The following is a 13,552-nucleotide window of genomic DNA, read 5'->3' as shown; positions in this document are numbered from 1 at the left end:
AATTGTAAACAAAATAATTTGCTTTGCTTGGGTCATTCTCTTTTACGACAAAAGCTAACGTAGCCTAGGCTACTGTACACAACCAAAGAATGGCTGGAAAGAAATGCGCAGCGAAAAGAAAATATGAAGACGAACACAGGACATTTTTTACCCGAGTGGGAGAGTCATTTTTTCTTCATAGAACGTAATGGTAAGCTATTCTGTCTGATATGCCAGACATCATTGGGACATTTCAAAGCCTCAAATCTCCAGCCCAGTCCAGTCCAGTCCAGCCCAACCCAGCCCAGTCCAACCTAACCCAGCCCAGCCCAGTCCAGTCCAGTCCAGTCCAGTCCAGTCCAGTCCAGTCCAGTCCAGCCTAGTCCAGTCCAGTCCAGCCCAGCCTAACCCAGCCCAGCCTAGCCCAGTCCAGCGTAACCCAGCACAGTCCAGCCTAACCCAGCCCAGTCCAGCCTAACCCAGCCCAGTCCAGTCCAGCCCAGCCCAGCCCAGCCCAGTCCAGTCCAGTCCAGTCCAGTCCAGTCCAGTCCAGCCTAACCCAGTCCAGTCCAGTCCAGTCCAGTCCAGCCTAGCCTAGCCTAGCCTAGCCTAGCCTAGCCCAGACCAGTCCAGCCTAACCCAGCCCATCCCATCCCAGTCCAGTCCAGCCTAACCCAGCCCAGCCCAGTCCAGTCCAGTCCAGCCCAGTGGTGTGGCTCTGGGTGGTACCACAGTAATTTTTGTGGCTCTTAGTCTCTGACTGGTTGGCCACCCCTGCCTTAGGTAATCACCATAGAGTTATGTTATACTGAAGCATATTGCCTTTAGGGACTATGGTCACATGGAGCTCAGCTTTCACACACTGTATACTATTTAAGAACTACAGCCTACATGAGATACACAGTGAGATTATTTCTAAAGCAGAGAGAGGGGCTGCTTCCTCAGAAAAAAAGATAAAGAGAGCAAAGGTAAGCAACAACTCCTAAACAACTACAGTAACTAAATGGAAAGACAGTTAATTAGTGTAGATAACTAGCTTTAACGCAAGGTGAATATTATGATAGTGAGTGGGCTAATGCATTCATAATTAATGGAACCTTATGGAATGGAATTAAACTTATTTAAGTTGATTCAATGATTGTTCTTTTTTGAGTTTGTGAATTGCTCAACATAGACTATATTTTAGATTAATTTCAAATTCTAATATTGAGTTATATGATATTATAGAAAAATATTTACCCCTACAGGCATTGGTATTTGGTGATGGATTTGATGTCAAATGAGGGTACTCCTAATCAGACATTTACTTACCACCTGAGGATGGCCACGTTTGACATCCCCCCACCGGTGAACTACCTTGTCTTCATCCTGGGCCTGCTAGTATACATGTTCTCTCTGTGCTGCAATCTCACTATCCTGGTGTTGATCATCACCCAGCGGAGTCTTCACAAACCCATGTTTTACATCCTCTTCAGTCTCCCCCTCAATGACGTGATAGGAATCACCGCCTTTCTTCCCAGATTGCTGGGTGACATTGTGACACAAACAGACTTTGCATACTACCCCACATGTGTTCTACAGGCCTTCTTTCTCCACATGTATGGAGGCGCTGTACTTTTCGTACTTGCAGCAATGTCGATTGATAGATACTTAGCAATTTGTAAACCTCTGCAATATCATTCAATAATGACACCTATTACATTACGTACTCTTATATCATTAGCTTGGGGCTTTGACTTTGCACTAATGTTGACCATGTTTGGCCTCCAGGCCAGAGCTAAGAACAGGTGTAGCAGCACCATGCATAATGTCTACTGTGAAAATGTCTCATTGCTTCTCCTTTCATGCGGGAATAACCTGACAATTAACAACATTTATGGTTTAGCGATAACAGCACTCTTTCAGATTGTTAGCTTGGTTATTCAATTATTTTCATATATTAACATTTTAGTGATATGTGTTATGAATCGACAGTCTGACACCATACGCAAAGCTGTGAACACTTGTATGGCTCAAATTGTAACATTTCTTATTTTTGAATTCATTACCACATTTACAGTAGCAGCTCATCGCTCTCAGAACTTATCCCCAAATGCCCGAAAATTTTGTGGAATGTTGGTTTGGCTCTTACTTCCCGTACTCAATCCACTCATATATGGAATGAACACAAAGGATATTAAAAATACATTTCTGACTGTGATTAAAAGAAATAAACAAATTGTAAACATGTAAATGTGGCATGAACATGATCACCCTGCTGCTTGCTGATGTGTTGTTCATTTCCTCATCACCATTACCAATCAAATTAGGTTGCTATACTAGCTCTGATGGTTATGTGATTAAAGATAACACTTATATTTATTCACCAGACAGCAATTGATACAAAGATAAATCCCAGAAGGATATATACTTCTGATATTTATCTTTGTATCAATTGCTGTCTGAGTTGTTGGCAGAGGTTGGGAGTTGTATCAGTTGTGACAGGGTTGTGATTGTGGTAAATTTTGATATCTATGGCCTGCTTACCCAGCACAGTAGGAATTGAAAAATGTGCCACCACCATCTATTTCCCTGTGAGGATATTTTTTTTAGTTTATATGCTTGGTAACCCTTCATAATAACTCATCTTTATAAGCCTTCACACACCATGTGTAGATAATTAACTATTTTAAAAACAATGTTTGTAAATTGTTATAAAGTCTATGTCAATATACACAGAGACCATATCCAAGGGAGTAGAGGTGCTGAGGATGCTGCAGCACCTGCTAGTATTTGAATATCAAAACTTTAGAAGTGGTGCAAGAAGCTAGCATTGTAAAAAAAAATTGACCCGTGTAAACATTGACCAGTGTGCACAATCATAGTTTAAAGCAGCTTATTGAAACGTGCAGATGTCAACCAAGAATCCTCATATAGTTTCATCAAAACCTCAGGAAAAAATAAGAAATGTTACCTGGGTGTGGACCATTAGACTACAAGTCAAAGTTGCCAAGTTTCAACACCCCCAACTTGAATGATTTTCCCAGCTACAGTATGTATGCAATTGCTGGTTTCATTGATGTAGGAATCAAACCCCCAAATCAGAGGGAGCCTGACACCTGAGCCTCATAAACTAGGGACATTCCCTTTGTCATTGCATAGTGACATTTACGTTTGATTCAGTTAGATTTTTGGAGTTGTGCTCAAGTCAGATATGCTGCTTGTGATTCCAGACTTGTTTTTATTGCTTAATGTTTGTTTAATGTTAATCTAACACATAAATAAGCAAACATCAGTATCTCTGTCTGTATATCTGTCTGTTTCCATTTTCCTCAGACACTGTTGGTTCTTCGAGAATAGCCTAGGCTTATAACATTTGTCCTCAAAATGCAAAGCACACACACGGTGATCTAAGACCCGAAGAATATCCACAGGTGTGTTTACGTCCAAGTAAAGAGATTCTAGCCACAACTTCAATCTTGCGGGATCGTTGAGGGGAGTCTATGACAAGTTACAGATGACCGGATTTTGCCACAATTGGCAACGGCACAGTAGCGTGTCATTGTAGAGAAGCCAAACAAATGCTTCGCACGAGCCTGTCTTGTTGTTGCGGCTAGCTTTTCAAATAAGGAAGCTGAGCGGAATCCACGGATGTCGCCTACCGCGAGATCAAGGCATTGCGCAATATCGGAATCAGTTAAAGCGGAAGTTTACACACGTATGTGCTGCGACTAAATAGTTTGATGCTAAATATATATATTTTTTAAAAAGCCTATCTAGATGAACTAGAATCTAACTTTATGGCGAATTATATGCCAGAACACCAACTAACACCTAGGTGAGTTTCTTGTCTTTGAAATCGAGAGTTTAACATGTTTTTGAATTATTTTTCAAGATGCCCATCCACATCCATTGTATGACCAAAACGGTGGTAGAGCAATTATCAACTTTCTCGAAAATGCTAGCTTTGTCAATGTTTTGATCTGAATCATTGTATATAATCACAAGTAACCCTAAAACAGGGCTAAACATGTATTTTCCCTTTACTATTCTTTTAAGGTGTTACAGTATACTATACAGTACTGTAGCTCCTTTGTAAAGGCCCCTTTTCTATATAATTTTTGAGCATAGTATTATGTAATTATATGCAGGACTGTACCTGTAAGTACAGAATCATGGTTCAATTAAAGCCAAATTTTGTTGTATGAGGGCAACTTAACAAGTTAAAACATTTTGCTACTAAAACAAGATTCATATTTACATCCAGTTACTACTGGAGAGCACCCCATCCCCATACTTAGTTCCAATTGCTGAAACATACTACAGTATAGTTACATACCAGTAGCACTTCCTATGTCACTGCATAAAACAAAAACGTGTTCTCAGTTACATCATATGGCTTGAGGGACTTGTCACATGAGTACTTCACATGTCCCTTCTTATATAAATAAGGTTGTACCCGAATTCATTACATTATTTTCATTTTTTATGAAATGCTCAATGTTCACTCATTCAGAGAGATGTACAGTATAACACTAGTTCAAGTTTCAAGTTCAAGTTTACTTTACAAGTGCTGCTTACTCCGAAAGTAAGATAAGGGACATGCAGGTAATAAGCATCACATTATAAGGTATGTACCATTAAAAATAAAACAATTTCAAATGTCACTATCTAAAATGAATATAGCTGACTCCACTTTCTAGATTGAGTCAATTATGTTTGAATAGGCAATATTGCTAAGCAGATTGTTACCTGTTTGTGATGTTAAAGAAGTAATTTATTATTTTAATACTGAGCCAGATGCCTACTGAAATAAGTGATAGGTTCGGACATTTTACAGGTTTGGACATTTCATAATGGAAGGGATTACTCCAAACTTCTCTTTTAGTTTCAACCTGCAGATAGCCAGCTTTGATATCCCCCCACCAGTGAACTTCCCTGTCTTCATTCTGGGGCTGCTTGTCTACATGTTCTCTTTTTTCTGCAACCTGACTATCCTGGTGTTGATCATTAACCAGCGGAGTCTTCACAAACCCATGTTTTACATCCTCTTCAGTCTCCCGCTCAATGACATGATAGGAATCACTGTTTTTCTTCCCAGATTGCTGGGTGACATTGTGACACAAACAAACTTTGTATACTACCCCACACAGTGCCGGACTGGCCATGTGGCGTACCGGGCAAATGCCCGGTGGGCCGGACCTACTTGTGGGCCGATCTAAAAAAAAAAAGGGCTAACGAACGGCCCATAGAGCAGGGACAGCGGCCCATTGGTCCATTTTCTATACTGACACTGGGCTGGCCCAAGCATATGTAGGCCCCACCCCTCCCTCTGTTAGTTTCAGGTGTCATTTGCGTGGGCCGTTAGAGAGCAGCAGCACCCCCCCCCCCCGTCAACAAATCGCGCAGCAGCACCCCCCCCCCGTCAACAAATCGCGCAGCAGCACCCCCCCCCCCCCCCCCCCGTCAACAAAACGAAACTGAAGGTGTTCCATCTCACCGCGTCGGCTCGGCTTGTGGCCTGACTGGGGCTACATTTCCCGGCAGGAAATATTCACCCAGTCCAGCCCTGTGTCCGACCGATTGTGGTGGGCCGGTCTGGGCCAAAAATGCCAGGGCCGATTTTTTGTCCCAGTCCAGCCCTGACCCCACATGTGTCCTACAAGCCTTTTTGATTCATATGTATGGGGGTTGTGCACTTTGAATTCTTGCAGCAATGTCAGTTGACAGATACTTTGCAATTTGCAAGCCACTGAGATATCATTCAATTATGACACATTCTACATTATGTGTCCTTATATCCACAGCTTGGGGCTTAGATTTTGTGCTGGTTTTGATCTTGTTTGGTCTACAGGCCAGAGTTAAACAATGTAAGAACTTAATCAGCAATGTCTTCTGTGACAACCCGTCACTGCTTCGCCTCTCGTGTGGAGGTGATCTTTCAATTAACAACATCTATGGACTATATATAACAGCAATCCTACAGATTATTAGCTTAGGTACTCAGTTATTTTCTTACACTAACATTTTATTGATATGTGTTATGAATCGACAGTCTGATGCCAAGAGCAAGGCTGTGAATACATGTGTGGCCCAGATTGTCACATTTGTTCTTTTTGAATTTATTTGCACATTTACAATACTTTCCTATCGATTTCCAAACCTATCCCCAAATGTCAGAAAGTGTTGTGGTATGTTGATTTTCTTGCTTCTTCCAGTAATCAATCCAATCATATATGGAATGAAAACAAAAGACATTAGGACTACATTTTTCACTGTACTACGGAAGAAATAAAATCAAAAACGGGAGCTGGAAAAGAGTGTCCACTCCTTGCTGGTTGCCTACAGTATATGTGATGTTACACTATGCCTGATCATTGCCAGGCAAGTTAGACTGCCCATAGAGCTCTGTTTAAGACAAAATTACAATATATTTACACTTCTAAAGATACCAACCTTTGATCATTTTTAACCGGCATTGAAAATAAACATAAGGAAACATATTGTCACGTAATCGCATTATTTATGTAGAAATCTCATATAAAAACATTCAATTATTTTCCTTACCCAAAACAATGTACTCTTTAAATATTTGAACACCTCTTATAGTGGAATTTTGTGTGTGTGTGTGGGGGGGGGGGGGGGCGGGGGTATTTTTCATGTGCGTTGTCATGTGATATTTTGTCTATAAGACTATAGCAGTGGTATTGTGGTATGTTTTTGTCACGTGAATTCATTGAGTGTCATCTTTTTTGTCATGCAAAGTAAAATACCATTTCATTTCAGCAGTCAAGTTCACTTTGACCCAACGTTGGAAAGAAAAGTTACATTCTCCAACACAAACACTAATTTTTCAACCTAATATAAGAGCAGAAATTATTGTTGCCAAAATGTACAATATACTACACAATTTTGCAATTCATGTACATGTACATGGGAGACCACCGCTCCACCCGACTGGTTCTTGCTAAGGTGCTGGAATTAAAGCAGTCCATTTTGTGGTTCTCTGTGTGCACTTGTCGATATCCTCAACTCTACAGAGAGAGAGAGAGAGACAGAGAGAAAGAGAGTATGTGTGTGTGTATTATATTTGATTCCCTGATAGCTGTTATTTAATTTGTGGAATCAAATAAAGTATTCAAATGTGTGTGTGTCTTTGTGTGTGTGTGTGTGTGTGTGTGTGTGTGTGTGTGCTGGTAGCATACGGTTATAATTTGTTTTTTGGAGCGATTCTGGCCATGTGTCCAACCTGCTTTTGCAACCGACCAGCTATAGTTAGTTGTACACTGTCAGTGGCATAGTAAAAATAAGAAAACCAAAAGAAACACAGGAAATAACTTAGCTTGACACAAACAAGTGCCGGAAAAAGAACTAGAAATGGTGCTCAGAGAGCACAGACCTCTGCCAATGAATGCATTTTGTGGCTCTGTGCACGCACACCTGCGTGCGAGCAGGACATGTTTGGTATTGTTGCATTCGTTAGGTCAAGTGCTTTATGCCAGTCCCCCATTTCTCGCGATGGGAGATTCTCCCAGACTACGTGAAACAAAAACAACCTAGCAACTGCTCCGCCAAAGATTATTGTGATTGGTTTAAAGAAATTGTGTTTCATATTTTGTTCTCATGTGTTTTCCATGACTGGAAATTGGTCTCCTGCTTTCCAAGACACGTGGGAAACCTGCACAGTTGACAGTGCATGTCAGAGCAGAAATCAAGCCATGAAGTCAAAGGAAAACCTCAGAGACAAGATTGTATTGAGGCACAAATCTGGAGAAGGGTACAAAAAAAAATCTGCAGCATTGCCGTAGGGATGTCACGGTGTGGATCTTTTCCCATGGACTAATAAACCCATGACAACACCGGTATCACTAGTAGCACCATCTAGCCTACAATAAGAGAGTGCTTACTTTACTCTTTAATGTTAGACCTTTGCCTTATGTCGAACAGCACTGTTGTGTAGGCTATTTATGCTTCCACGGCATGCCTGCAAATGTGCGATCACAGTAAGGTAAGGTATAAACCTTACACTCGGTCCTGTGCTTCTTTATAATCAGAATTTGTTTATTCCCATGTCGTTTTTCAAAAGAATGTACAAGCCTAATAGGAATATGCATCATGCCCGAAGCAAGGTTATTAAAGTTAACGAAAAATAACTAAAAAGAAAACTAAGTGTGAAAAAAGATATTTAAAATAACATTTTTAGTAACATTTTATTAACATAAGTTGTTCAGCCATTAATACAGTACAGTACAACAATTGACATTCCAGGGGGGCAAAATTATAGGCCAATAGTAATACATTTTATGATGTATACTATTAATTCCCCTACCCCTTCCCAGTTGGTCAATATGATTAATTATAATAATAATAGTGACAGAAAAAAAAACCTGTAAAGTCATGACGTTAATGGATTCATGTTAATAATAATAACAATGTCCATGGTGATTTGCTTAATAATCATAGTAATAATAGAAATGGCCACAATAATGATGATAACCACATACAACAAATATTTAAATATGGTTATAATAGATTACTTTGAAATGTATATGTTTCTAGCTAATCTGAATGCATTTTTCATGGCCTCAAGTGTACTCTGTAGTGGAAATAAATCTGATCGAAAGTAAAGGATTTGCCAAGGTTCGCTCAAAGAGGTTAAGTCAGATTTATTAAGAAAACATACGAGCGCAAGGACTTCAGGATAACGCACATGAGTGGTTCATCCAACAGAAGTGAAGAAGTCTGGTGTTGCCCTGGAGATGTAATCCTGTTATAAATGAGGTTAGCACAGCTAGGGGTTTTGCATGTGAAAGGTTGAGGGAGGTAGAGTGAAACTACAATTTCTATGACAACTCTGACTTGCTCCACTCATTACAGCTAGTGATAGCTCCATACAGTAGTTATAGTTACTAAATCATCATTTAATAGCATAATTTGTGGAGAGCATCCAATCTCTATCCCAGTTGTTTCAGAGAGACATTTTGTTATTTGTTACCAGAATAATCTAACTTTTGGACAGTCCCACATACTATGTAGAAAGGTCCCAATTTGGTTCAACTCACATAATGTACAATTTGGGGATGTAGCTATTTTCATCCTGTATCTCCGCTTTGGTGTCAAGTAAGTTCGAAATATGAAATTCATATTTGTTAATTTGTAATTTAAGCTTTGGAAGAGCGGGAGGCATTCTTCCACACTGGGCCAATTTATCGATGATTCAGTGCAGTCTTTGTTCCATATGGTTATTACCGCTAAAGGACTCTGTGCTAACTCTAACAGTGTAATATAAATCAAAGAAACATGTCCCTTAGGTAATCCTGACAGTTTGTTGATTAGGTCAATTATTGGATGTTTGATAAGGTGTCTTTCATTCTCAATATTTGCAGCCCGTATGGCAGAGCGTAATTGTAAATACAAGAAGAATGAATTGATTGGCAACTTACATGTTTCCCTCAAATCCTGAAAGCTTCATCATCATTCATATATAAATTCAATATCTCCTAGGCAATGAATGCCAGAGTTATACCACTGAGATGAAATAAAGAGATGAACTAAAAAACATTTAGTTATCTGAAATAAAAAAATAAAAACTAGGCTTATAACAAAAAAAAATGTAACTAACTAAAATAAACTTAAATTCTAGAGAAAATGTTTTTAGTTTTAGTCTTTTTTCATTTCATACATACGCCTACTATTTTGGGTGGATATGAAATCTATCCTCCAACTCCACACGGAGTGAAACAACGTGAGTTTGTGAGATCAGGATAGTCTCACGAGGCTAGCGCAGAAGACGAAAAAAACTAAAACTAATACTGAAACTAAAAAAAAATTAACTAAAACTAAGCATTTTCGAAAAATTTAAACTAAACTAAACTAGCAAACCTGCTTTAAAAACGAATTAAAACTAAACTGACATTGTAAACAAAAAGTTAAAACGATATAAAAATGAAAACTAATGAAAAAAGCTAAACTATTATAACTTTGGCCCGAAGAAAATATGTTGAAAAGCTACATGGCGATAAACAAATTCTCATTTTAAAGAGGCACAGGACTGAGTGTAACGTTTATCTTATTCTTACCTTACTGTGATCGTGTATCTGCAGGCAAGCCCTGGAGGCATACAACACCAAATTGCCACTGCAAATCATGTTTTTATGAATAAAACGCTGCCAGAATAGGCGAGAGAATAGTCTGCTAGAATAAGCTAGCCTGCTAGCTTGTGGCAACAGCCACTCCTTGGTGGCTAGGTTAGCTGTTAGCGTTAGGTAGGATAGCTAGTCACGATAGGCTATAGCTATAACCTCCTCCTCCACTCCTCTGCCCTCCCTCTACTCTCTTGATGAGAATTGAAACTGAAATTGGTTTCGTCTAGACTCATCTCTGTGGTGCGTGCGCATGTGGAGGGGCACTTGTTTGAGTTTGATAAGTGGGCGCTGATATGTGAAAATTAACTAAATAGGTAAAGCGACGGTGGAGGCAGAAAACAATGGTGTGGCAGTGTTAAAGTAATGACTCAGTGAATACGTGGTGTATTCGTCTACCAGAAACCAGACACCGCTCATCACCTGGCTAAAACCATCCCTACGGTGAAGCATGGCTGTGGGGCTGTTTTTCAGCGGCAGGAACAAGGAGACTAGTCAGGATAGAGGGAAAGACGAATAGAGACAATTACATATAGATTCTGGATGAAATCCTGCTCCAGAGCGCTCAGGACCTCAGACTGGGACAAGGGCACACAGCCAAGACAACAAAGGAGTTGCTTCAGGACAAATCTGTAAATGTCCTTGAGTGGCCCAGCCAGAGCCCAGACTTAAACCCAATTGAAAATCTCTGGAAAGGCCTAAAAATAGCTCCCAAACTAACCTGACAGAACTTTAGATCTGCAGAGAAGAATGGGAGAAATACCGCTTATACAGGTGTGCCAAGATTGTAGTGCCATATGCACGAACACATGCACAGCAGCCATTTTGACATGAGTGTATGTCATCTTACAGCCTGTGAACTAGACTGACACAGGTGTAATTAATAACACTGATCATGGTTCTGCTCCATTGTAACAGGGCCATAATCAATGTTTTTAATTACGCCTGTGTCAGTCTAGCTCACAGGATGTAAGATAACACACACATGTCAAAATGGCTGCTGTGCAACAGGCCTATGTCATGGGCTACGTTTGAACTTAGGAAAATGTAAGATTTATAGATAATGTCTCATTTTTCTTTTTTTTGACAGTGAACATGAACTGCTACAACAACAATTGAAAAGGGCCTGACTGAGGAGAGCAAGGAAAGGCTCAGGGTACATGTAGAGAAACTGAAAAGAGCCCTGCAGTCTGAGGAGTTTTTTTAAAAAGACTTTAGTGTTGATGTTCTACCCCGCCTCTACCTGATCTAAGCTACATGTGACTATATGTGGGGGGGTTTTTTTCTTTTTTTTTTTACTTCTCTTAAAGTGCTTTGTCTGGAGATGCAGGGAATGGACTCCCAGTCCAGTAAGTAGCATAATTATATGTGGCTATTAGATCAGATCAGCTCCCATACTACCTGTCTGCAGACACTCTTGGCGAAGCGAATTCATTGCAACTGTGGCTGAGCGGAGCTGACTGAGCGGAGCCTAATTAGCTGTACCGAATGGCCTACACAAGAGAAAACTAACTTTATTACAATGAACATAAACAACAAACATAGCTATTGTTAGCACGCACAGCTGTCAAATTAACGTGTTATTACTGGAATAATATTTTGGTGAAAACAGTTTGATGCAGTAGGCTACCTTAACGTAGCTGGCTCGTAGTAACGTTAGCCTACAGTATACCTACCGATTAGTGACACATGATGTCATGCTTTGTGAATTGGACTCGACATATCGAATAGGCTACGTTGTTTTGCATGTTGCAGAGTTAAGATTACATTACATTTACATTACATTACACTCATTTAGCAGACGCTTTTATCCAAAGCGACTAACAATAATTGCATTTAACGTAGGAAAAGCCAATGTACTACTTCTTGCCAGAACTCACAAGTGCATCTTCTTTCTAAAACAAGTGACTAAGAGCATTGGATAAAAGCGTCTGCTAAATGACTGTAATGGAATGTAATACTTGGGTTTCAAGCTTAAAGATACACCGAAAGGAAAGTTGAATATCTTGCTTCTGTATTTTGACGTATTTCTGCCTGAAATGGGCTGAAAGGGTGGGACATACTTTTAGATGAATTTCATTGGAGCGTTAACGAGCGGGCAGGATATTCTCTCTCTAAGGCCGTCTATCTCGCTACCAAACATTTGCGTGGTGGCAACTCAGTCATCACCGTCTACTTTTGTCTGCTACTATCTTTCGTCCATGACATCTGTCTTCTGTGGCATCGTCTGAGCTGGGCACAGCTTCCAGCGGGAGTCAGCATCAGACCTGATGGGTCTTTTGGCCTTGGGCGGGATCGTTGGGTGAGCGGCGGTCATTCCCTGTCCTTTTTTGGGTCTGGGTGAGTCTCAGATGGGTTACGTTATGGTGCATAACCGCTCCCGGTACAGCTCTACTCTCATGTGCTTTTCCTTGCCCTCAGTTGGGATAAGCTGAGTGCGGTGGGTAAGGTTCAGTGCTTGGGTCAACCTTCGGTATAGTCGTTACCTTGAAGCCCTGGCTTGCGACCTGGCTGCTTGATTTTTGTTAACGGGCTCAGCAAGAGTGTATGGTGCAGTCGTGTAGCTCTGCTTATGCCAAAAAGGAGCCTGCCCTGTGTGGCGGAGCTCCCCAAAATAGAACAATCCCACAGCCGCAGACTTTGCTGAACCCCAGTCTGCTCGCTGGAAGTTTTGGGTAGGAGCAGATGTGTGGCGTTAGCACACCTTTGTAGTGGTGCACCTGTTCTGATTGGTCGCAGGTACGTGTATGTTTTTTTTCTTCAGTCAATGTAGCTAGCTACGGTTTGTTAAGCCAAAATAAGGAACTTTCCCTTTGGGGCTTTGCTCCACTCATAGAACTAGGTTTACAATACGTAACTGTTGTTACTGTATGTCTGAGCTGTCAGCTGAGCCTCCTGATACTCACACTGGCCTACTTGACAGCACAGAATGAGGGTGGTTGATTCATGTCCTTAAATTAAATTCTGTGTCAGAAATTAAATCAATCATAATAGAAATTAATCAATTATACTGTAAAATTAACAAAACAAAAAAAAAGTTATGACGGCGTTCATGAATGTTTTGACTGGACAAATCAACTGACATTTTAGTGCAAGGGTATCAAATCACTCAAAGATCAAGTTGTTGGACTTCACAATGACATTAAACATTACTGTCAACTTTTAAGTTAATGTTGACATAAGAATCTTACAGAAGATGTGTGTTCAGCTTAGTATGTTATGTTAAAGGACTAGTAAAGGGAAAATACATGTTTAGCCCTGTTTTAGGGTTACTTCTGATCATATACAATGATTCAGATCAAAACATTGACAAAGCTAGCATTTTCGAGAAAGTTGATAATTGCTCTACCACCGTTTTGGTCATACAATGGATGTGGATGGGCATCTTGAAAAATAATTCAAAAACATGTTAAACTCTCGATTTCAAAGACAAGAAACTCACCTAGGTGTTA

At 40.2% G+C, this 13,552-nt stretch overlaps 2 protein-coding genes across 2 annotated transcripts; both read left to right on the top strand.

The window, feature by feature from the left end:
* Positions 1–1,299: 1,299 nt before the first annotated feature.
* LOC311307583 (olfactory receptor 10H1-like) lies at positions 1,300–3,318 on the top strand (the record flags this gene model as incomplete). Its single annotated transcript, XM_084436407.1, has 2 exons — positions 1,300–1,887; positions 3,295–3,318. 2 exons carry the CDS (start codon positions 1,300–1,302, stop codon positions 3,316–3,318), a joined length of 612 nt encoding a protein of 203 aa, XP_084292533.1.
* Positions 3,319–4,814: 1,496 nt separating this feature from the next.
* Positions 4,815–12,579, top strand: LOC311307574 (olfactory receptor 52E4-like; the record flags this gene model as incomplete). Its single annotated transcript, XM_084436395.1, is given in 5 exon segments — positions 4,815–5,110; positions 5,599–5,659; positions 5,663–5,957; positions 12,333–12,402; positions 12,522–12,579. Coding segments are annotated over 5 exon segments (780 nt in total).
* Positions 12,580–13,552: the final 973 nt, after the last annotated feature.

The sequence above is a fragment of the Borostomias antarcticus genome (genome assembly GCF_949987555.1).
Source record: "Borostomias antarcticus genome assembly, chromosome: 1".
In the NCBI taxonomy this organism is placed as follows: domain Eukaryota; kingdom Metazoa; phylum Chordata; class Actinopteri; order Stomiiformes; family Stomiidae; genus Borostomias; species Borostomias antarcticus.
Note: the sequence above shows the minus strand (reverse complement) of the source record. Positions and strands in the feature narration are given on the sequence as shown.